We start from the raw sequence: 26,012 nt of genomic DNA, 5'->3' as shown, positions 1-26,012 counted from the left end.
CCCGAGAATACAGCAATAATATGCAATGACTCAGTGTCCTGAAAACTCAGATTTTAGGGAAAGTTTAAAGTACAAGAAGAAATTTAGAATCTTACCTATATCTCATACATATTTAATATTTCTTTCCATACTTCTTTTTAATTTGCATAAGCCCAAGAGTTTGAGGTTGCCGTGAGCTCTGACACCACAGCGCTCTACCCCAAGGTGACTGAGACTCTGTCTCAAAAAAAAAAAAATTTAGGAAACTATAAGATTATATATATGTAATACACGTGTAGTATTTTACATTTAAATTTATATTTTATATGTCCATAAATAATAATTTAATCCTGTATCTGAAAGGTAAGAATGTTCTTTTAACTTTTTCTTGACCTTTAGATTTAACTTCTGTCAACTCTCTATGACTGGTGGTGAGTGAATTAGATCTAAGTTTAAAGATGACATTTGAACAAAGGTATTGACACATAAACACAACTATCACTTTATGTCTTAAGAGAGCCAACTGTAGGCAACTTTCCAGGATCCAGTACTGGAGAACATATTACTCACATTGCGACACTTCACACCCCTTGTGGCCTTTTGGCTTGGACTTTTCTCATATCCCTTGTGTCTTAAGGAAAAAAATGGTCTTTGCTTTCTTACATCAAGTAAAATTATTAACTTGTGGTTTATGTGTGTTATAGGTAAATTTCCCAAGCTCAGAATTTAACCATGGCCCTAATCATACAAGGGTGTAGAAAACTGAGAAGTTGCTATCCGAACTTCAATAGGGTCTTTTCCCCAGAGTCAGTACATGGTAGCTCCTAACAACTCTGTTGTCGTTGTGGTTGTATTGTAAAATGAGTTCATGTTTAGGAATATCACCTAATTTCTAAAAGGTTAATAGGTATGTGTGCTTTGAAGATTTTGATTCCACCGTATAAATGGAAAAGTCAGGGATGTTTATTTTTTATTTTACATATATTATATTCCACATCTTAGCACAGAATTTTTCAGAAGACTTGAATAAAAGAGTCATACAATAAACATAATAAATAAAATATAAAAGAAATGGAAAATCAGGACCTAAACTTTATCCCATAAAATAAGCATAAGATCATGTTTGACAATTACCCTCCTCACATGCAGGGCAAAAATAGGAAATTCATCTTAATGCATTTCTCGTTCTTAAAGAAGAGGCAGAACATCAATTCCTTTGCCAGATGGCAAAGTTTTCACTAGTGGGGGTTTGTTTTGTTTTTTTTAGACACAGTCTCACTCAGTCACCAGGCTAGAGTGCTGTGGTGTCAGCATCAGCCTAGTTCACAGCAACTTCAAAGTCCTAGGCTCACGGAATCCTCTTCCCTCAGCCTCCTGAGCAGCTGGACTACAGGCTTGTACCACCATGCCTGGTTAATTTTTTTCTATTTTTAGTAGAGACAGGGTCTGGCTCTTGCTCAAGCTGGCCTCCAGCTCCTGAGCTCAAGGGATCCTCCTACCTCAGCCTCCCAAAGTATTAGGATTAGAGGAGTGAGCCACTGCACCTAGCCTTAGAATTGTATTATTAACAAAATTCTGTAAGTGGAGTTTTCTGGGAGAGGATACTGAGTCATTCTACAAATAATTCTCTCTGACATTTTTGTTAGTAGCAAATGTAGTAATAAATTTCACGTGGCTATACTTTTAGTGTCCTCCTATAAACTTACCTTAGCATAATTACATGCAACTCAGTGAAAGTGTTTCAACTGATGTCTAGGTAAATTAGCATAGTGCAAGTGTTGAGCATTTTTTAATCCTGGGATAGAATTTATTTAATAGTAAGGGTATAGCATTGGATTGGTTTTGTGTTTCTTAGACTGTCTGTCTTTCCTAAAAGTTACTTCTGTCATCTGGGTAGCAGAAAGATCAAGGATAATACATTTGGAAATTGTCTGTCTTTTTTTTAATTTCCACTTTCACAAAACTTAGAAACCAGACCTCCATACGTGGCTGTCAGCCAATTGAGGTTTGTTAACATCTGCACTATAGGTTTGTCACCAGGCAACAAGAAATTGACATAGTAGTATGAATGACTACTGCTTTAGAAGTAGAAAACTGAAAAAGGACTATAATTACATACACATGCACACTCAGAGACACTATGTGTGTATATATGTGTCTGTGTGCCCATATTCCTAATGTGGGAGGGGCGTAGAAAATAGGTCAAGATAAAGCCTTTATTATGGTCATTCGTTACCTTTTTATTACTGCAATAAATAATTGCAAATTCAAGATGATAAAATAATTAGAAAAGATGACTTTTTAGATAACTTATTGACAAATGTTTTGGTGTATCCTGATCATAATATCTCTTAATGTTTGTAGATACTAATTCGATGTTTAATTTTCTTCTTTTGTATCAGGTTGATAAAACAAAGCAAGTGTCCACCTATCAGGAAGTGATCCGTGGAGAAGGGATTTTGCCTGATGGTGGAGAATACAAACCCCCTTCTGATTCTTTGAAAAGCAGAGACTATTACACGGATTTCCTTATTACACTGGCTGTGCCCTCGGCAGTAGCACTGGTCCTTTTTCTGATTCTTGCTTATATCATGTGCTGCCGACGGGAAGGAGTGTGAGTACTCTAAACACTGATAAAGAATTAGGGAGCCTGCTATAATGGCAGCATAGAGACTCCACTAAAAGCGGAGTTCCGTTCACTTCATAAAATGCTTTATAAATGAATTGAAAATGTGTTCAAGTTAAACTGCAGTACTTTATTCCTTTAAAATGAATTAAAATAGTTTTGAGTCTAGTAAATCAAATTAGGAGCTATAATTACTTCATTCAAAATTTATTAATACTAGATATAAATGCATGCTGGTAAAACAGACCCAAGAATAATTGAGGCTAGATATTTTGGTTATACAAGCCATCTTGTGTGAGCAGAGACTTCAGAATCTGTTGACATGGTAATTGTACTTTTAAGTAAATAAATAGTCTTAGTTTGATCAGAAGTGATGGTCAGAATTCTTTTTGAAATCTTTCTGCTGTAAAATACGGTGACATAATTTAAATGTTTAAAATGTATTTAAGAAAGCAATTTAGGAGTAAATTAATAAAACTAAGGTATAATTTGAGTAATGAATCTTCACCTCATGAATAGTTAGTACTTTCAGGACATCTATGTCAATTAAGATAATCTCCTGAGATTTTCTGGAAGTCAGGGTAACAAAGCAAAGGGTAAAAAATTAATAAAGCAGCAAGTAGCAAATTCTTCCATTTTTACATGTAGCCTGATTTCATTATGTCATAGAATTTATTTTAATCAAGAGCTCGATTCTTAATCTCCATTTTTTTCATTTTTCTATGTGTTTCTCATCAGTATTCCATGGCTGTACGTGTACTCATCCAAGTAATGTCATAAGCCTGGTGGCAAATGCTGCCTGGTTGCATTTAATAGTAACAATGTCAGCATTTCCACATCATGCAAAATCCCATGAGCATATAGTCTTAATGTTCCAAATATCAATGCTATTATTTAATTCATAAATTTTGTTTTGTTTCTAGGGAAAAGAGAAACATGCAAACACCAGAGTAAGTGTCTTCTTTCCTGTTATTTTCTTTATCATTTTTCTTCCACTTCTCAGTTGCCCATCATGCTCCATACATGTGTGTCACGCTTCTTTTCATTTGTCATCCTTCATGGTTTATTTCGTAAATGTGAAAGCTGCTTTCTAAATAGAGGTAGTTAGGAGGGCTAGCAACCAAAGCTAAAAAGGATTTGAAAACTAAGATTACATAGATAAAAAATTAACCCTAAAATATTTCAGATTCAGAATATTAACTTGCCATTTATATTATGTGATTTCCCAATCTGCACTTCTCTAAACCAGAGAACAGATGAAAAGGCCTTTCATACACGTTTTCCAGAATCTACAGTAATAACCTACCATAAAATGAAACTTATGTGAGTATTTATAAATGCCCCACCAGAAGCAACAATATAAAAAGCTATGGAAGTTTTATCTTAACTGTAGAAAATAAATAGAAAACTAGGTTGTTACTTAGGGCTATAATATTATAACACAATTGCTTCTCAGCTTACTTTAATGGAAAAGTATGTATTTCAAAATCAGTTTATAATTTTTAGTTTTGCTGTGTTAAAAGTATGTGAGATGTATCTCTTTGTAAAATAACTTGTAAAATGCCTAGCGTGCAATAATGTCTTGTTATTTTAAAAGGAAAAGTGATTTCATGACTTTGTCAAATTGATGATCCATCAGGATAATGTGTGATTTTAAATATATGTTGTTTTGTTTCTTTTTGACTCAGCATCCAACTGGTTCACCACAGTGCTATTCAAAAATCTACCAAGGAACTTCGAGACATGTCCAAGAATAGAGAGATAGCCTGGCCCCTGTCAACACTTCCTGTGTTTCACCCTGTGACTGGGGAAATCATACCTCCTCTACACACAGACAGCTATGATAGCACTAACATGCCTTTGATGCAAACGCAGCAGTAAGTATCCCCTTGGAGCCATTGTATGTCATTATTAACATACCTGTATATTTTTTCTCATGTCTGTAAAGGCGAGAGCTTTTCCTTGTTGTGTTCGTTTGTTTATAATTGGAAGAGAAAATACCAAAAGGACATTGATAGTATAAATCCCACACTACCCTGCCACAAATACGATAGAACTCCTTTCAGAAAATGCTTTTTTGTTTTCGACTTCACTAATCCAAACAAGAACACATTTACCTTAATATTTAAGAAATTGGCACTGGTAATAAACGAATTCAGATGCTTACTCAAAGATGAGTGAATTATGAAGAAAAGAAGCATATCCTAAAGCCAATCAAATTGATTTTTCTTTTTTAGAGATGTTAGAATTCTTTGGCTTTGTTAATTAACCATTTTAAAAGGCTTTTATTAATGCAGACCTATGGGATCTAAATTTTTTTGCCTCAGGGCAAAACAAAGGGATTTTAGGTTGTTTTTTTGTGTGTGTGATATGCTTGTATATTAGAACAAGTAATTCCAATTGGACTATACACACCTATTTCATTAATGCAAACCTTGTCTAGTGCTGGAAAAACCACAGAAAGCCTGGAAGGAGGCTGTAAGGGGCAGGTATGGAAAAGGGTGAGGAAATCACACAGGTGGTTTTAAGAACCCATGTTATAGGCCTGCAAGCTAGATTTTAATATAAAGGAATAGTGAGTAAAACCATTGTTTACTTTTAAGAATATGGCTCTGTTTTCATTTTAACCATGTGTTAAAATGGGTTGAATTCAATTACCCACACACTAGAAGTCACAAAGTTGACTTTTGAGAATTTCCTCCTTTTCATTTTACTTTTGTAGATAGAACGAATATGCAGAAAAATCTTTCTCTCTCTCTCTTTCTCTCTTTTCCCTTAGAATATGATATAAAAATAGACTTTTATTGATTAAAATTTTTTCTGGGAACTATGCTGGCTACAAATATTTTCCTATTGACAGTGCTTATTTTGAATGCATGTAGTAATTTGAAGATTGACTAATACGAGTAGTTTGACTAGACAAATTTGTCTAGAATACTTTAGAAATCCAAAAGTATTATGAGCATTTTACTAAAGTTCTCTAAGATTATTTACTTAGGGTTGTATAGACAAAAGGTGTGTTTGTATGTGTGCATATGTGAGAGAGAGAAAGAGAAAGTGATTAATTTAAGTCCTATTAACAGTGGTGAAAATTGTATACCCATATTTGTTATGGGTCATCAGAAAACCCAGTTTACTAGGATTATGTACTGATGAGAAATATTAGTCAAATTTCAAGAATATTGTAATAATTCACAATTTACCAATTTATCTTCCTTCTTAATTTGAAAATTATGAATGACCTTATTAACTTTCAAAATAAAAAAATTTATGCTTACTCTTTAAAATTAATATTTCTTATGTTGTTTACCCTAGAGTGCCAGTGAAAATTTGATAGATATTCTTCAAAAATGAAATGGGCAGGCCGGTTTGGGGGGCTTGCCTATAATTTTAGCATTCTGGGAGGCCAAGTTAGGAGGATTGTTTGAGGCCTGGAGTTTGAGACCAGCTTGGGCAACATAGTGAGACCCCATCTATATAGGTAGAAGCATGTGCCAGCTACTTCAGAGGCTAAGGCAGGAGGATTATTTGAGCCTAGAAGCTTAAGGCTGCAGCGAGCTATGATTGTAGCACTGCATTCCAGCCTGAGCAACAGAAGGACACCCCATCTCTTTAAAAAAAAAAAAAAAAAGAAAGAAAAGAAGTAGGCACATACCCTTGGAAAATAGTTTTTGTTTGTTTATTTTTTAAGTTGCAAGAGTTCTCAGACCCTCAGACAAATGTGTTGATATACTTTGTGAATCCATGGGAAAAAGTCAGAATAGGAAACTCTTCAAAAAACAGTTTGGGAAATGATTCTATTGACAAAGTAACAATGCTATAAAATTTTAGGATACAAAGCTATTTATTATAATGAGTAGAGAAATTTGCAAATCAGTAAAACTCTGTGGCTAGTAAAGTTTAAAGGAGGAAAAGGGCTACTGTCATTTTTATCACTTTTCTGACCATATATATTGAAAATACACTCCGTAAAAATTATTTTGGCTTCCTGTAGTTAGGATTTTTGCAATGTTGCTACTAATATTCAAGCAAATAAAATTTTCCAGTAGTTTACAACCAAATGCATCTTCTAGTCTTGCCATAACCCCATCAAAACTGTTATTAAGTTGATCAGATCTATTTGCAAATCCAATCGGCTATTATATTGAACTTGCAACAGTTTCAGCATATACGTATTTTTAAGTCCAGAAAACCTTCATATTATTCAGATTTCTGCTAATGGAAAAGCTCCATTAAGTAGCACTTCTATATAAATAGGGTACATAGATAATTGATGATGTTCACAATGATTATTCTGAGGCACTGCAGGATCATCAAGTGCGTCTGACTCATCAGAGGAAAATTAAATTACATTCGGTGTCGTTTCAGTGTTGAGTGTATATTATCTTTCTTTTATTCTTGGAAATGGATAATATGTGCACGGTCTCTATGGTAACTCTCTATAAGCCAGAATATGTGATTAACCTCATTTTCCAACCATGCCAGATAATAGGGAATTTATTATATCAGGTTCATCCTAGCTGTCCTTTACGTAAATTCAACTTTTGCCACTTACCCGAAAAACATAGTTGTGTTTCAAAGTTTTATTTCAGCACCAAGTAGATACATATAAATATTTTGGTCATTTGGATTGAACTGAATTCTCAAGATTAAAATGAGATATTTTAGTTGATGAAGTATTACAGTAGTTGATAACCAGGTAAAAGCTTGGATGATGCCTCCTTGTGCTTATTAATTAACCCTTCTTGAAGGCCATGCATTTCATTTTCACTTATTCATGCTGAATTTATCATTCATAAACATAAGACTATGGCTAAAAGTTGTGTTTGCTTTTAAGCAAGACTCAAAGATATTCAAGTTTTCTTTCAGAGCGGCATAGAAAGACCTTGGTCTTTTAAACAAGTCTGTTGATTTCAAAGAACTTGTAATGAGGGGCTGCCATAGTTATTGACTACATAGTAATATTTTCTTTTTGGTAGGATGCTTCCCAGTGCGCCAGACTGGCACCATAAATCAGTCAGTAGAAAAATGTTTAATCATTTGCAGATGATAAATTTGAGGCATTGATAAGAGACAAACCTAAATTAAGTCAGAACTGAGATTAGATTATTTACCTATCCTGATAGTGTGATAGTGTAGTCTGGGATAGATAGCTTGGTCATTGACCTCACAGGGATCTCAGGTTACAAGCAAAATGAATAAAGAGGTATTGGGAAGGGAAGCCAGGCAGAACCTGGAGATACAGTACATGCTTGGAAAGGAGGGGTTGCATTTTATACAGCATACGCTCTGCTTTTCAGATGACAGAGAGAATGTGAATAGGCTGTTAAAGTTATCACATTGTCTAGAAATGGAAGGGCAGTTTCGTTTGATTTTTGTTTATTATTTAATAAAATCTTTATTTTGGAATGATTTTAGAGGTACAAGAAAGTTGCAAAGATAATACAGAGAGCTCCCAGATACCCGTTAGCACTAATTTTTCCCATTATTAACATCTTATGGTACCATGGTACATTCGTCACAATGAAGAACCCAACATTGGTACTTTACTATTACCTAGACTTCAGAACTTTTTTCAGATTTCATTAAGTTTTTCACTAATGTCCTTTTTCTGTTCTAGGATTCTATCTAGGATACAATAATCATGTCTCCTAGTTCTTCTCTGGTCTGGGAAGTTTCATAAACCTTGCTTATGTCCCATGACCTTGACAGTCTGAGGAATACTAGCTAAGGATTCGGTAGAAGGCCACCCATCTCTCCTCTCCTAGTTGGGTTTTCTGTATTGTACTTAGTTATCTTTGTAGCTCAGTGAATAAGTGTTAACCACTAACAGTAGGTTGAATTTTTTCCTCTGTAGGCCTTCCCCTTACTTACTACAATTCATTTCTGGAAATCACATTATAGAAGTTAATTCTAAAAAATAAATTGGCTTTGCCCAAAGAATCATCGTTGTGGATTGGAGGTTATGTTTGTGACAAAGAGTTAATGTCAAAAATCTATTATAGATTTGATAGACATACATCAAAGATTAACCTTCATAATATTTAAATGAAAAACAAAAATTCTAAGTCATAAAATTTTAAGTCCCGAAAGGAATGTTGAGAGAGAGAATCTGGCCTAATTCCTCAAACCATGTTGTACGTCAGAGTCTCTGTGGAGCTTTTACAATACAGATCCTGGGGCCCTAAGTCTGGGGATTTGGAGTCTGATTGAAGTGTGTGGTGTGCTACAGCAGGAAAAAAGTTTGAGAAGCCCCGACTTAAAAACTTAAAAGACTTAAGTTTTAAAACTGGGAAATCCAGAGCCTCTGGTATTTCCGGTGCAGGGTGGGGAAGTGGAAGGGTTGTTATTCACACTCCTCCACGTAGTTTTAAAAGGGGAACCATTTCTCCTGATTTCCCTTGTGTGAAACTGTGGAAGAGAGGCAGTCTATGCCCCTTGCCTAGAAGTTTGGGCTGGGGTGTTGGTTTATGTTTATCAGCCTCTAGACTTTTCCGCACCTCCTTAAACTGCTGGAGGAGAATGATGTAAAGTGAAAGATGAGTGATAATCAGAAAACAATGCCTGAGTGGGCCAGAAAAATACTAAGCCTAGAAAAGCTCAAAACCACTGAGAAATCATAGTCATCTCTGTAATTTGAAGAAAGAAACATTGATTGGGGGAACGAAAATATGTGATTTTCTGAAAAATAATTTATTATTAAATCGTAACGAACTTTTTTGCCTTCTAGGGGAAGAGCTGCCTCCTCATTATTTGTTTCTTGTTTCTCATACCAGCATCAATACCAATTGATTTTTTGAGTGGGAGGCATCTTCACGAGGACCCTTATGTGATGAGTAATAGGGGAAAGTTCCCCACACATTTTCCAATAAGATTTTAATTGTCTATACAAAAATCTTGCCTATTCACTATTCTAAACATAATATCTAAGGCGAGATAATTAGGTCTCCCTCAAAACAGGAGGTAGGTTGTGCTTAATCTTTTGCAAATTAACAAGTATAAAAGTAGAATTAAATCTTCTAACTAAAGATAGTATCTAATCATTTAGCTTGTATTCAAGTATTTTTCCATTTGTCTTCCCTTTGGCAATAATGAGAACCAACTTTATGGTAAAATTCTATAAATAAAAAATTAAGTTTTAATGAAAGTATCTGCTGAAGGCACCAAGATAATGGTTTACTGTTGACAGGAAGTGTCAAACAACCAAGGATATTTCAGAGCTATTCAAAAATACATATATTAATCTATTTCTTACTGTTAAATGACTCCATACCAATTCAAAAGAGAAATGTTTTATATTCCACACAACTAATGTCATTTTCTTTCAGCCCTGGCATGGAGATCACTTTGCTTTTGAATCTTGAAGCAAGTAGCAGTATAATCAGTTAATAATCCTCAACCCTACTTAGAGAATTACTCTACAGGGTATCCAAGAATGTCAAATTACCTTAAAACGGTTGTACAAATAACAAATAATTGTGTGTTCCCCCAAATCACTTACTATTAATTTGCAAGTTATTGCCTTTGCTTTCTTTAGGAATGAATTTGTTCAATGACTAATTTACCCAATGTTCTATTTAAATGCATGTAATTAATGGTAATAAAATTAGAAAATAATGTGAATAATGCAGAGAATTACATTTTTACATAATGCAGTTTACACATAATAACCTTTCAGTTAGCCCATTAATAACTTATTTTCAATAGTTTTATGGCTTTATTAAGATCCTTCATTTGAAGAATTATGGGGCCTCTAGTTTAAGTCAGCTCCCTCTCTCCTGTAGGATCCCCTTCAGCAGCCTGCTCTCACCAAAGGTGGAAGGCTCCTACCTTCTTCCTGCATTCTCTCCGTCTTAACTCCAGCAGAATTAGTTGTAGGCACTTTTCCAGTAGGCCTGAAGCAATATGCTCTTATGAGGTACATCCCTTCAACTTTTAAATGGAATATACAATTTCAAATATGCCCATCACAGATGTCTTAGCACTCTAATACTCAGGGGCTCACATGCAGTCACAAGTTTGGGCAGCCAGAAAAACAGAGCTACGTGTGCACACCTTGGAGACTCTGGGGAAGTTGGATGTCAACATTTTTTTGGTTGAGCACTTTTTTGCACACATAAACACTTTTGATATAACTCAGCTGAGTTTCAGTTGAAACTGCAAGAAGTACATTTGCCTCATTTAAACTTAGCTAATTAGAACATGCACTAAGATACTTTTACATCCCTAAACCAGAGTAATAACACACAATTGCCTTCTTACGAATCTTCTCCAAGTTTCTTGGTAGTTGTGTGTGGTACTTTCTCAACCAACCATCTCCCTTCACCAAGCCCAGCCCAGTGTGATTTAGAAGGGTTAGCAACATAGCAGAAGAGGGGAAATGGAGGCTAGAGAAGAAACGATGAGGCATGCATTGAATGGTTTGATCAGTGGTTTCAAGCTGTATTCCACAGATGGGCTGGCTGGGAAGGCCCACAAGACAAGGGGGTTTCCACCTACCTTGTCCAAATACTGATTTTGAATTTAGGGTATTCTTGATCTAGGGCTTTTGAAAAACCTGTGTGTTTTTTTGGCCAACCACTGCCTGTGTTAGAACATGTCTATTCTGTGCTTTCTATGTTTTGTCAAAATGTGTTGATACAGGCTAGGTAGAGCTAGAGATGAATGAGGAAGTGCTGTGTGTGTACGGAGAGGGGGGTGTGTAGATAGAGTGTGCGCTGTATTAACTTTAACGTAGAATAGACTGGAGTCAGTTGTACCTGAGTAGTTAAAACAAAACACATCCTCCCACCCCAACCTAGATGCCCTTGTAATTGCATTTTGACTTTTGTAGTAAAAATGTTTGCCTTTTCTTGTTAAAATCTAGAAATTATTTCCCTTTTGTGGTTTATCTTTTTACTTTCATGACTAAAACCAATATAAATACATTGTGTAAAATAGCGAAAGAACAAACAAACCCAAAGAAATGCTCCCTTAGATCACACAAGGATAAGTAGGGCCAAGTAATAGCAAAAAAAAGAATACAATTATTGGCATGAATTATTAAGTCATATCCTCAAGTTGAATTAGAATGGATTTTTTAATTTCTTTATCAATATATTTTAAATGGAACTGAAAATTTTTAAAAAGCCACTTGATGGTGTTAACTAAGATTAAATTAAGAGTTTAAACAGTATCTAAGAAGTATGTGCTGTTTTCTACTTTAGAATGTTGTTTTTGGAACATAATGTTTGCCTGGCTGAAATGATTCAAATCAGCGGTTTTCAAACTGTTTTTTAGAAGTTTCTTAGAAATGCCGTAGGGGCCAGCATGTGGTGCAAAAGAAACAAAGCAGACAGGATTCCTAACTCCCTTGTTTGAACCCAAGCAACCTCACATTTATCTCTTTTGTACGTCAGAGTTATGCTTAGGATTTCAATTAAAAGGAATTCCACTGCCGAAGAGAAACAAACAATTTGGAAAATCTCTACTTTCGATCAAACTTTACTCTGTAGCAAGAGTTTGACCCCAAGAATTTATCCTAAAATGCACATTTTCATAAGCTAATTTTAATATCAAAATTTGAAAATAAGTGGGTGTATCTGTAAATAAATACATATTATATGTGGGTCTTTGTAAGTATCTTCACTTTTGCATGTATTCATTCAAAACACACTATGTACTTACAGCTGGAGATATTTAACAACGTAGGATAGTTTTTGCTTTTAAGGCACTTTGGAGTAGTTAAATATTACATGCAGAGAAATGTAATAATCAGCATGTGTGTGAAAGCATGCCAAGTGGTAACCTAACTGGGGGTTGCGTACATAGTGAGGAGGTATAGAGAGGTGGTTCTTGAGATAATATTTTTTAATTAAAAATCATATATATTAAAATAATATAAATAATATATTAAAATGACAACATATGTGGAAATTTTTTAGTTATAGGAGTAATACCTAACTGCTGTAACAATTTCTGAGTTGAAGGAGGTGCCTGTAGCTCAAAGGAGTGGGGCACTGGCCCCCTATGCCAGAGGTGGCAGGTTCAAATCCAGCCCTGGCCAAAAACTGCAAAAACAAAAACAAAAACAATTTCTGAGTTGAGTTTGCAAGCCCAAACGGGAGCTTGTTGGGTATGGGACATGGTGGTAGTAGCTATAGTGATTGGTTGTCTGTTTAAAGCAGACAGGGGACACTCTATGTAGGAACCAGACATAGTGATGGCCTTCTAGGCCACACTCAGAAAGCTGAAACTTAATTTGCAGATAGATACAGGTAAATATTAAAACATGTTGTTTGTATGGCATAATCAGGTTTGTGTCTTAGTAGATCATTCTTACAGCAGTGAGCAGAGTAGATAATGGAGAGCAAGAATGTGAATGATGAAACAAGTCAGACCAGCTATGGGAATCCAAGTGAAAAACAATGATGGCTTCAACCAAGTTAGCAATGGGGATGAGGAAGAAGGGGCTAGATTAAAGTGAAATAGAGAAGAAATAGCGAAAGCTCGCAAGGGATTGAATGTGGAGACAAAAGGAGCAGAAGGGGTTGGGATGACTTTAGCATTTTAACAAGTACTTTTGGGTGGATGTCGAGGGTCATTCCCTGTCATGAAGATAAATAAGCTCCAGTTTGAGACAGTGAATGAAGGTGGTGGTTCTATACCTTGTTCAGTGAGAATGTGTGAGTATATGTGTTTTAGACCTAGATCTGAAAATATACAGGTTAATAGCACAGTTGTGAGGATGCTATGTTCACATCTTTATCTACTGCTTCCTACTATATGGCCTTGAACCTTTAAGGCTATTTCTTCATCTATAAAATGGGCAAAATAATATTTACCTTTCAAGGTTCTTCTGATATAGTTTAAACTTTAAGTACAGCATGTAGTACGAATTCCATGAATGTTACCAAATATTGTTGTTAATTTATTCTCGTCCAGAATTCAGTTTCCTCATCCATCAACTCATCAAATGGGACAGGGGAGTTATGCTGCATCACATCGTCTGGGGTCACATTTACCTGTAAAGTTTTTCATTCTAATATGTCTGCTCTCTATTTACATGTGTGTAAACAAACACACACAACTTTACTCAAAAATGTTAATCATTTCTAGGAACCTGCCACATCAGACACAGATTCCACAACAGCAGACTACAGGTGAGTACTAAGAGTAATAAGTCGATGTTTATGGATGAAGCTAATAGATTGAAAGTGCTCTGTAGTTTATAATTATAGCACTCTATAGTTTATGAAGCTATAGCCTCACCAAGTAAGGCAAAACAGTTTGTCATTCCTTAATCAAACTTAGAACCTCAGAATAATAGCTCAGATTATTACACAGACTGGCATCTGAATGATAAACGCAGGTTAAATGATCTTAGAGCAAAAGCATCCATGGAGGTCCTGTCTAATTAAGGAAGACTGAATAAAATCCTCTTCCTTCAGAGAAGCTCGCTATTCTTCCCCTTGGTATGAAAGATTCTTAGCTTGGATGCATCCAGGATTTGTCTCAGTAAGTGAGCAGCTTGAAACTGACTCTTACAAAAGGAAACCATTGTGACTAATCACTGAGGCTTCAGGGCGATAAATGAGAAGTGGTTGGCCTGGCTTAAAAGCCGCTTTAAAAAGCTGTTATAACATGACCAATGACAACAAGATGGCGGACAATTCTCCCTGGACTATTCTATTTTCCTAAGACTTGCTTTCTTTAAGTTTATTTCTTTCTTTCAAGTGCCCCTAAAAATTTTCTACAGCCAATTATTTCATTCATCTCAGTACTGAGTAGATAACTTATTCATGATTGTCTTCTAGTTAGTGGTTGATTCCTAGTTCTAATTGCCAGGCAACCAGTGTTGCCTTTGTAGCTCTTTTGGAAAAACAAGAGAAGTTTTAAAAATGTAAGTTGGGTGTGGAATTCTAAGCATGAATAGTGGCATTGTAGTGGGGAAGCTATTAAGTAAGTCCCTTAAAAACTTCAGGCACATATAGAAATGGATGTTTTCATTCAGAAATTATCTTCTCTGTTACTGCTTTCGGGAATTTAAAGGAGATTTTCGTTTGACAACTTTTCAAAGATTTGAGGCAAGTATAATGAAGTTCTTCATCAGATTTAAATTATGAAATAATGTTTATCAGAATTTTTTTCCTACAATATTGATGACTTATTTTAATTAAACGCTTACGCATTTCAACAAGACCGTTCAATATATTGATGTGGTTGGTGCTACTTTGTAAGCATTTAGGAGATTGATGAAGGAACAAACTTTGTTATAAATATGTGTCACCTGAAGAGCAAAAAAGATAAATGAGTCCCTGCTACCTTGGACTTTATGCCTGTTTTTTTAAGAGGAAAATTTTTAAAAGAATATTTCTGCAGTGGAAATGACAGAACTTCTCCATTAACCTTAGAGACTTTCATCTCTCCTAAGATGTCTGTCTTTGGGCTCAGCGCCTATAGCTCAACCGGCTAAGGCGCCAGCCACGTACACCTAAGGTGGTGGGTTCGAATCCCCAGCCCGGACCCGCCAAACAACTATGATGGCTGCAACCAAAAAATAGCCGGGCGTTGTGGCGGGCGCCTGTGGTCCCAGCTACTTGGGAGGCGGAGGCAGGAGACTCGCTTGAGCCCAGGAGTTGGAGGTTGCTGTGAGCTGTAATGCCACGGCACTCTGCCCAGGGGGACAGCTTGAGGCTCTGTCTCAAAAAAAAAAAAAAAAGATGTCTGTCTTTGGATTCTTAATTATTTCATGAAGTAGAAAGGAGACAAGATAATTTCTTAAAAAAAATAGTAAATAATTATTTTGAGTACTTTAAAAATCCAGATTTATTTATCCACTAAGGGAAATTGGAAACTTGAACAGATGATATTATGGTGATTTATTTGATAATGACATGGATTTTTTAGCAAGTACACTTGTTAGTGTGCTGTGTTTTAGTAATACAGAGTATTTCCAAATACAAGAATGATTTATACCTCAGCAAATGTGATAAGAGCCCAGAAATTTTCCTAAGGGAATTTTGGGTTGTTCAACCTAATTTTCTAAATTATTTTCTAAAGCGGGTTTTAGGGAGCAGGTATTTTGCTTGAGTCAAGAAAGCTTTGATCTCCTTTTGTAGTGAATGCTGTTTGTCTGCAATTTGGATCATATTATTGACTAAAGTACACTATCTCCTCTTGGTTGTTTTGTTGTTATTGTTATTTTTTCAATGAGTCCCCAAGGAGTCTAAGTGTAAAAGGGAGAGAGACCATCCTAGCATTTTTATAATTATGAAAGCTTGTGTTTCTACCTCGGATACCTTAATATCACAGTCATACTCCTGGGGAGAGGACCTAAACGGGCAGTTACATTTCTTATTCCCATTCTATTTGTTTAAATGAAAAAATAAAGTTTGTTTCTCAATTTCTGAATTAATTCCATTCTGTCTGCAAACGCATGAATTCAGTGCTGTTTATATATATTTGTGGCTGTGACAGTTTTTCTTTTCTTTCACCCTGGTTATGGCAGTACCACACAGAGGGAGCTCCAGGTGTGCGTGATTATCATGAAACAATAACTGGCTTCTTCCAGTGCCCCAAAGCCCTGTGCTAGTGTCAGTTTTCTTTATGAAAGTAATTGAGGTATAGAGTTTGTCTCTTGGATATCATGTAATTGTATTTGTAGCTACCTATATAGAATTTATCAGAAGAGAGTAGATTTTGAAGTTTCTTTCATTTAGTTGTTTTCTTTTAAATTCTTGTCAAAAGCTTGAGAAATGAACTAGCTGCTAGTGTTGTATTTCTGGACGTGAACACTAGCTGGGATAATAGAGCAGTTAAACGCTGGCAGGAGCATTACCTTTTGGACTAGGCTCAAGCCATTAGGGTTGCTGCCCCTTCAGGTTTTCTAATTTTCTCTGCCCTACGAACCCACATGATTTTTTTTAATAAGCCACCATTAAAAGCTGTAGTCATGCATCCCGCAGTCAACCTCATTCATTTTGTTTGTTGTGGGAGGAATTTTCAGACTGTACCTTTTGAGAAATACAAATATTATAGCTTTGATTTAAAAGGGAGAAACCTAATTTAGAATTTTTTTTAAAAACCAAATGCAGAGGAATAATGCAATGTAATTATCTTAAATTACGTTAAGAAGGTAGATTTCTTCCGCTTGCCATCATTTTGTTTTGCTCAAAATCTGAAAGCGTCCATGCCCTGACTTAACTCATGCTCATATTCATTCTTACACATTGCAGGTAAATGGTATCCCTGAAGAAAGAAAACTGACGGAAGCAATGAATTTGTAATCAGACAATATGGCAGTTATATCTTATTCCTTTTCCTTCCAATAATGCATGAGCTTTTTGGCATATGGTGTGCATGTTGACAGTATTAAGTATGTACCAAATAATACAACATAACTTTCATTTTACTAATGTATTTTTTTTGTACTTAAAACATTTTTGACAATTTGTAAAAACATTGATGACTTTATATTTGTTACAATAAAAAGTGATCTTTAAAATAAATATTATTAATGAAGCCTAATGCCTGGTGATACTTCAGAAAAACCTTCGATTGCCTTCTATTTAGTAGGAATCTTTAAGTTGCCAGGCACAGGTTTATGTGCTCCTTGTCATTCAACAAGATGATTATCACCTGCCTTCTATAAATACATCAAACGTTTATGCTTCTGTGTTCCAAGTAGGCAATCTATTTAAATCATACTTTAACTTTGGTGGCCCATGAAGCCTATTGTTTTGTATGCCACTCTTTAAAATGTTTGTAAATATGGTTTTATGGATTGTGGAACTGATGACACTCAGTTCATGGAGGGCAGCCCAGGTTACATACTTACCTCGCTTTATAATCAGATATTTGCTTTTAGAAGCAAGCCAGGAGTTGTTACACAAAAACAGCATAGTTGCCTCTGTAGTAACGCTTATGTTCAAGCCTTTAGCAGAGTTTCCTCATACCATTTTGGTGTGCATCATGCATCTTGGACACACCTGGATCAGGGAAGCCATCAGGCCAGCTGGCATGTCAGCTTTTGTTGTGGACTGGCCTAGCTGGAAAACCTTCTCTCACTGTGCTGTGGGCAAATTTTTGTTACTTGTTAATTGGTCATATGTCACAAAAATGCTGTCTAAATCTGATTCTAAAATCAAAAACAACTCCCTTGTGTACAGAAATGTGTCTCCCACCCAGAGGGAACACTTTATCTTGTCATTGACTTTGGAACTCCTCACTTCTTTCTGGGACTTAACAGGATGTGGGCTCTTTCATTTTTTTAAAGGTGTATCTCTTAACTCTGATTCCTTTCCAAGATAACTGCAGTATTGCCATTTGTTGCTTTCCAGAAGTAATCAGCTTGAGATTGTAAATGGATTAGGTCAGGGTTATGTTGTAGGAGGAAGGAATGGTTGTTGAGGCACCACAGTACTAGATTGAGGCACAGATGCAAAGAGTTAACAAACTGTTGCCTCTGCCAGGGATATCAAACTGTTCCTGGTAATCCGAGCCCAGCAACCAGGAACAAAATAATGCGTGATTGACATATCAGGAACTGCAGATCAAGATTCAGGAACTTTATTCATCTATTCTGGTGAAGGGGCCATTTGGGGATTGGAAAATGGAAGTTGGAGTTAGCATTGGTTTTGCATTGATGGCATCGAGAAATTGAATGATGATAAAAATAATTGCCCGCAAAATGTGATCTTGCCTCTGACTTAATATTTTGATGGGAAGAGTCCAAATAATGTCCCTTGGTTGATGACAACTCTAATAAATAGTTATTATTTTATGGTTGGAAAAAAAGGAGATTCTGCCGCATGCTGAGGATTTTAGTTCCAGCTACCCACGCTAATGATGGGCAAATTACATGGTAAGTTTTGGATTTCAAAGGTGAACTTAAGACACCTTTTCCAGTTATTAGTCAGTGTAAGCCTTAGCCCTGAAATACCAACTATAGTAGTTTTCTGTATTTTTAGAAATTCAAGTAACACTCATATTTAAATTCCAAATATCTCTTAAAATTTTATGACTTTCTGTCTTCCACGGTGAAGTCACCCATATAAATGACAACTTTTTCTTTGGGGAAGGGCCAACTTCAATTACCACACAGTGCATGTACTCAAGGTTACAAGATTTCCCATCATTCCACAGGTTACATGTCAATAAACTAGCTCCTTAGGATCCGCTAACATCATGATTCTTGAAATCATTGACCTTAGTAAGGCCTTTTTTCACCAAACTTTGGTGTTTATTTCTGTCTCTCTTCAACAGTGAGCAATAAGGAATTGAAATGTAGACATAGGTACCAACTGCATTAATGAAAATGAAACCTAAACATTTATTTAAATCAGAAAATATGTTAAAAATTTTATATCTCTAAGTCTGCGCTGATGATAGAAAAGATCATTAGGTAAAAAATGTTCAAGCTGAATTTAAGGCTAAGAGAATAATTACAAGACAATTAAGTAGAAAATAACATCAAACCTGGGGCCTCCAGTACAAATACAGCAACTAGGTTAAGTATGTGACTCTTGGGATCCATGGTCCAAGACTTGAGCTATCACCTCTCATGTCTGCACTATAACTAATTGAGTAGATGAACAAAAACCTTCAAGAAAGCCATACTAAGCTGAAGCAGCTTTATAAATTTGCATTTTGAAGTTCCTCAGAAAAATCCCTGCCATTTTCTTACGTATAGAGTGCCCAATATGTTAGTATGAGTCAGATAGTGTTGCAAGGATACAGTGCTGAACCAGGCCAAACAAAGGCTCTTTTCCCATGGAGTTTACAATCTAATAGGAAAGACAGACCTTAGGTAGTCACACAGATGTCAACCTGTTATGATAAATGCCATGAAGGAAAGTAATTGATGCTATAGATGAGCTTATCACAGAGAATCTTATCTATTTATCAAGGTCAGAAAAGCTTCCCTAAAGTTTGTGCTGATATAAAAAGATGAGTAGAATTCATGAGACCATGTACTCCAGGCTGGTTACACATATTCAGCTCAGAATAAACATCTTTAAATTATTTTTAAAATATAAAAATATGTTTTTTTAAAAAAAACAAGAAAGAAGAAATTTATAAGATGAAGAATAAAAATTATTTTAGCTGTTTAGGGAGAAGAGATCCTGGTGAATATAGGGTTCTATTACAAAGTCCAATGTAGCGAGAATATGAAGTATAAGTAAAGGATGTTGGTGAAGTGTGGGGAAAAGTGAGACCCAAGATGTAGAAAGGATCAAGTAGTGAATGAAGTTACAGGCAGAAAAATTCTGAAGGATTTTATTATTATAATGAAAAATGTCATATTTTTCATTTTTTTCTATAAACAATCCAACAGTAATATAGAGAACAGATAGAGTAGGTGGGAAAAGTAGGTGTGGATAGACCAGCTAGAATGCTATTGTAGATAAAAATTCGAGAAATGATAGCTTTTATTAGAATAGTGTGGGGAAACTAAAGAGCTATTTAGGAGATAAAATAGACAGCAGTTCTTGATCCATTGATACTTTGGTAAAGGTTTAAGGGAATAGAAAGGAGCCAATTCTGATGTATGGGTTTTTGGCAAATGGTAGTACTATCTTTGAGACAGACATGGTGAGAACAAGGATTGAGGAAAACAATGTGATTTGAGTTTTATGCAATATGAACTTCAAGTGCCTTTAAGAAAACCAAGAGAAGTAGGCAATTGGATATATGAATTTGAACCTTGAGTAGATGACTGCTACAATTGGTGAGTCATCTGAGTATAAGTAGTCATTGAAGCCATGGGATTTGATGAGAAAGGAATTAAAGAAGGTTTTGGAGATATAAACAGAGTCCTATCAATCTTACAGACTTTGATAAAGGAGTTTGCATATGATTCTAAGAGTATTTGAAATAAAACATTTAAAGTAAAAAAGTAACATGCTCCAAAGTCTCTGTTGGAAAGAATTATCTTTATTTTACCTGTCTGGTGGTTTCCTAGATGACCAACTTAAGCTTGCTTTATTTGATCTGAAACGGAGTTCTCCCAGAATAAAAAGTTTTTCCCTGAGGGATTCAGTGAAAACAACTAGAAGCAATTTATGAACTTTCCAGCTGTCCGGATGCTGCCTGAGATGCTGGCAACTGTTAAGTTGAGGGAAACTGTATACTAATCAAAGAGCTTAAAAGGAAAACCTTATGGAATGAGAGTACCTTAGGGGCTTTGAAAAGTTTCAGTGCATTCCTGGAACCTATAAGGCCACATGAATATTTAGGGCTGTGTGCATGTTCATGAAAGACCTGAGAAGGCCTGATGCTCTCACCTTAGTATGATCTTGAGGCTCTGTGAAATCAGGCAGTGAATGCTAATGCAGAGTTCCCAGATACCTGGCTCAGTTTTAAAGCATTACCCAATATGTACAGAGTCCTTTGGCTAAGGTGACCAGACATCCCACTTTTCAACAATTTGTCCCACTTCCCGTGGCGTTTTTAAAATGTCCTGATTTTTGGAAAGAATGCACGAACAGGGGGAAGAACAAGAAGGGAATATACGGTTTTCGGCTGCCATGTGGCTATTTCACCAGAATATGAGTTTTATATTATTTTTGTTAATTTTATAATGTTAAACTGTAATAATAACAAATAATTGCTGAGAAGTGATTATCGAGAACTGCTTATTGAAGTTTGCATTGTTATCAGCCCTGCCCTGCCCCGCCCCCGTCCTCCCCCCCTCCCCCCCACCATGTTGTCCCGCCTTACCAATGTTAAAATCTGGTCACCTTACCTTTGGCAAAGGCATATAAGAAAATCTCTGTTTAAGTAGCTGACCATGGAAGATAACTGAGCAGAGACTTAAAAAATTTTAGCTTCTCAGTAACCGTATTAAATACAAATAGATTAAATTCTCACAATAGTAGTTACACATGACAAAAAATATACCTTATAAGATTAGTTTAGAAAAGTCACAAAATAACTCTGTGGGAGGCAGAAGCACAAAAGATGATCTAATACACAAGATTGGCATATTATTTAAAATAGTTTTCAGAAACACAAAAATACACGGGAAACATGCAAAGAAACAAAGTATAGCCCATACACAGGAAATAAAGCAACCAAGAGAAACTGTCCAGGAAGCATAGAAGTTAGACCTACTAGACAAAGACTTTAAATCAGTTATTTTTAAATATATTTGAAGAATTAAAGAAACCATGTATAAAGCACTAAATGAAAGCATGAGAACAATGTTTCACCAAATGGAAAAATATCAGTAAAAAACTAGAAATTTTAAGAAAGAAACAAATAGAAATTCTGAAATAAATAGGACAATAACCAAAATGTAAACTTAACTCCAGGAGCTGTATTGGGGGTCCCCAAAACCTTCCTCAGGTTCAGTGATTCATCAGAAAGACTCACAGAACACAGACTCTGTCAGAGTTATGGCTATAGTTTATTACATCAAAAGGATATAAATCACAATTGACAAAAGGAAAAGGTACATGAGGTAAGTCTAGAAGAAATCAGACACAAACTTCTAGTTGCCCCCTCCCAGTAAAGTCACACAGAGATGTGCGTAATTGTTTCACTAACAATGTGTGGCCACATATGCAAAGTGTGGCTAATCTAAACCTTGACATCCAAGGTGTTTATTGAGGAGTTAGTCACATAGCCATGAAAAGTCCAAGTGAAGGACCTTAGGTACTCAGACTCCAGTATCCTCCATAGAGCAAACTCAGGCATTTGCCATAAATCACATCTTTATACATTGTATTCTAATCAGCATAAATTTATATTAATAATTAGTGCTTTATGGAGTTGTCTTTCAAGACACATAGAAGAAAGATAATGACAAACAAAATGTACATTTTTATTATCTCTTATATTTACCTAATTAGTTACCTTTAATACAACTCTTTATTTCCACATGTAGATTCAAGTTTCTCTTTAATATTGTTTCATTTCCATGTGAAGGACTTTCTTCAATAATTTTACAACAGTAACAGTACAAAGAAGAGAAGGGATGGGAATGAAATTATATAGTAGCAAAATATATGACACATTATATGCCATATAGTAAAATGGGAGATATAAATCTTAGCTTATCAGTAGCTGTATTAAATGCAAATAGATTGAGTTCTCACAATTAAAAGGCAGAGATTGGGAGACTGATTAGAAAAGCATAAATCAGGCTCTGTGCCCACAGCACAGTGGTTAAAGTGCCAGCCACATACACAAAGGCTGAGGGTTTGAACCCAGCCCAGCCTAGGCCAGCTAAACAACAATGACAACTGCAACTAAAAATAGCCTGGTGTTGTGGCAGGTGCCTATAGTCCCAGCTACATGGAAGGCTAAGGCAAGAGAATTGCTTAAAGCTCAAGAGTTTGAGGTTGCTGTGAGCTGTGAAACCACAGCACTCTACTGAGGGCAAAATAGTGAGACTCTGTCTCAAAAAAATAAAAAAAGAAAGAAAAGAAAAGCACAAATCAACTATATATTGTCCCCAAGAAGTACACTTGAGGTTCAAAGAAACAAATAGGTTAAAAGTGAAATTAAAGGAACAAAGATAATTGAGACAAAATACCAACCCAGAGAAATTTAGAATGGCCATACTAATACTGTAAAATTAAGCTTTAAGATTAAAAACTATTCTCTTTCACTACGTGAAACCTTTTAAGAAAATTATTTTGCATGGCAAGACAAAAGACAACTGGCAGATGGAAAAGAATTAACTGTAGCATAAATCAGTTATTTATTTACCCATAAAGCACAGGTAAAAAGGTTCTTAATACATAATGAATTCTTAACCTGAGGCAGAAAATACCAAGAACCTCACAGGAAATGGACAAAAGACGTGATCATACAATTACAAAAGTCATATAAATGGTCAAACATTTAAAAAGATGTTCAAATCCCTCAATAATTAGGAAAATACAAATATAAGCATACTATATATTTCTCACTTATAAAATCAGCAAAAATTAAAAAGTATGACAACATTTTCTGTTGTTGAGACTAGAAGGAAACATATGATCAGATATTGGTGATGGGGCAAACTAGTACAACTACTTTGAGGGGAATTTGGCGATGTCTAGGATAACTACATATGTATTTATGTCTTTAACTAGAAATCTCACTTGTACATTAAAAAAATCTCCATCAGTATAAAAATTACTTAGCACAAAGTTATTCATTACAGTAATTGTACTTTCAAAATATTGGAAATAACTTAGAGGCCCATACTTAGGAAAGCAATTTAATAAACTATGGTATATCCATATAATGTAGTACTAGGTAGCAGTAAAAATGAATGAAGATGATTTCTATGAAATGCTACAAAGCGATTTCTAATATATATATTTTTATTCATTTATTTTTTATTTCAGATTAATAAGGGTACATATTTTTTTTTTTTTTTTTGAGACAGAGCCTCAAGCTGTCCCCCTGGGTAGAGTGCCGTGGCATTACAGCTCACAGCAACCTCCAACTCCTGGGCTCAAGCGAGTCTCCTGCCTCTGCCTCCCAAGTAGCTGGGACCACAGGCGCCCGCCAGAACGCCCGGCTATTTTTTGGTTGCAGCTGTCATTGTTTTTTGGCAGGTCCGGGCTGGGGATTCGAACCCGCCAATAAGGGTACATATTAATAAGGGCACATATGATTAGGTTACATTGATTGCATTTGTTAGGTAGGTAAAGTCCAAGTTAGTTCAGCTCTTCACCCAGGAGGTGTGCCATATACCTCTACCTTGTACCAGATAGGTGAAAGCTTACCAAACCCCTTCTCTCCTCCCCCCTTCTTGAACTAAATGTGTTCTTCTCACATCAAATGTGTAATTGTTCATCTACTAGCTTCATATTAATATTGAGTACACTGGATGCTTGCTTTTCCATTCTTGTAATACTTAGGAGGATGTTCTCTAAATCCTTCCAGGTAAATGCAAAAGATGTGTAGTCTCCATCTTTTTATGGCCCATTCAAGGGTTGATGGGCACTCAGGTTGGTTCCACATCTTTGTGACTATGAATTCAGCTACTATAAACATTCCTCCAGTGTATATTTTTAAGTAAAAACTGAAGGTAGAAAAAAATTCCATTGGTGGCTCATGCCTGTTATCCTAGCACTCTGGGAGGCCAACACAGGTGGATTGCCTGAGCTCAGGAGTTGAAGATCAGCCTGAGCAAGAGTGAGCCCCACCTCTTAAAAAAAAAAAATAGCTAGGCCTTGTGCCAGGTGCCTGTAGTCCCAGCTACTTGGGAGGCTGAGGCAAGAGGATCACTTAAGCCCAAGAGTTTGAGGTTGCTCTGAGTTATTACACCACAGTACTCTACCAAGGGTGGCAATGTGAGACTCTGTCTCTTAAAAAAAAAAAAAAAAAGTTTCCATAGTATTTTGTATCTGAAAAAGGAAAGAATAATAATGGAGATATAGGAAAATACTCATATGGAGAAAAAAACATAGGATAAACCAAATACATGTACTAATGAGATTGGTTGCCTCTAGAGGGCAGGGGAAAGAGGTGGAAAGCATGGAAAGGGGATAACACTCAAGTATTTTTTTCAATAAGGTTCTTACATTTAGACCTGTACTAACATTTCACATACTCAAATAAATGAATAAAATAAATAATCTCAAGGATGTGAGCATTCACAATTTAAAAAAAAAAAACAAATCTAAATATTTAAAATAAATAACTTAACCATGCTCAAATGGGGGGGGGGTAGAACTAACCTCTATAACTGGAATATAATGTATTGTTTATTTGTTTAAGGTAAAATAAAAAAAAACTATAAACAAATGTTCTAGCCCAGTAGGTTTGCTTTTATAGTAGTATAGGCTCACAGTACTGAAAACTTACTCTTTTAGCATTGTGTAAATAAGTAAACATTTCGTAGATAATGGGAACCACATTTCTCACCTTTGGAGAAGGGAGTTAGACTTGTGAAAAGAAGAAAGGCTAGTATGACCTCTACAGTTACGGGTTAGAATTGGAGCTATCAATGTGAACCTAAACTTTTTAATAAACTGACAGAGAGCATGTGTGTGCTTACATACATCTTTATATTTGATGAGACTGTTATTTTATCAATAGACTACAAGGCATGATTGTATTTGGTCATCAAATTATCCCATATTTGGCCAGGATATACCCCTTCTGGCCATAAGGGGCCAGTTCTTTTGATAAATATCCCTTGTTCTTTGAGCATGTTCTCATTTTCTGGCACAAAAATAATGTTCTTGTCTTATCTAATACTTTCCCTGATACAGTCCTCAGTGGATGGACCTAAAAAATATGTAGATATATACATGTATACATACACCTTCTATCTCTATAGCAAAATTATATATCTAGAAGAACAGGTTATTTGCATTGTCTCAAAATATCTCCCTGAAATATAAAGATTTATTAGTATATTAATTTCCCAGGGGTGTTGTAACAAAGTGTGGTAAACTAGCACCGAAAACAACACAAA

General features: G+C 35.6%; 1 protein-coding gene across 4 annotated transcripts in view; it reads left to right on the top strand.

The window, feature by feature from the left end:
• The window catches only part of SGCE (sarcoglycan epsilon), a 75,986-nt gene extending 58,873 nt beyond the window's left edge, over positions 1–17,113 (top strand). For 2 of the 4 annotated variants that reach the window (XM_003782678.3, XM_012812444.2), the window contains 5 exons: positions 2,382–2,593; positions 3,529–3,555; positions 4,294–4,482; positions 13,703–13,746; positions 16,822–17,113. In XM_003782678.3, coding sequence (XP_003782726.1) covers positions 2,382–2,593; positions 3,529–3,555; positions 4,294–4,482; positions 13,703–13,746; positions 16,822–16,838 — 489 coding nt within the window. In that variant the 3' untranslated portion in view covers positions 16,839–17,113. The remainder of the gene's footprint in view (positions 1–2,381; positions 2,594–3,528; positions 3,556–4,293; positions 4,483–13,702; positions 13,747–16,821) is intronic. The other 2 variants (XM_023519280.1, XM_023519279.1) reach the window with 1 other exon arrangement.
• The last annotated feature ends 8,899 nt before the right edge of the window (positions 17,114–26,012 follow it).

Source organism: Otolemur garnettii, unplaced genomic scaffold (assembly GCF_000181295.1).
Source record: "Otolemur garnettii isolate 467f Iridium unplaced genomic scaffold, OtoGar3 scaffold00005, whole genome shotgun sequence".
Classification (NCBI taxonomy): domain Eukaryota; kingdom Metazoa; phylum Chordata; class Mammalia; order Primates; family Galagidae; genus Otolemur; species Otolemur garnettii.
Note: the sequence above shows the minus strand (reverse complement) of the source record. Positions and strands in the feature narration are given on the sequence as shown.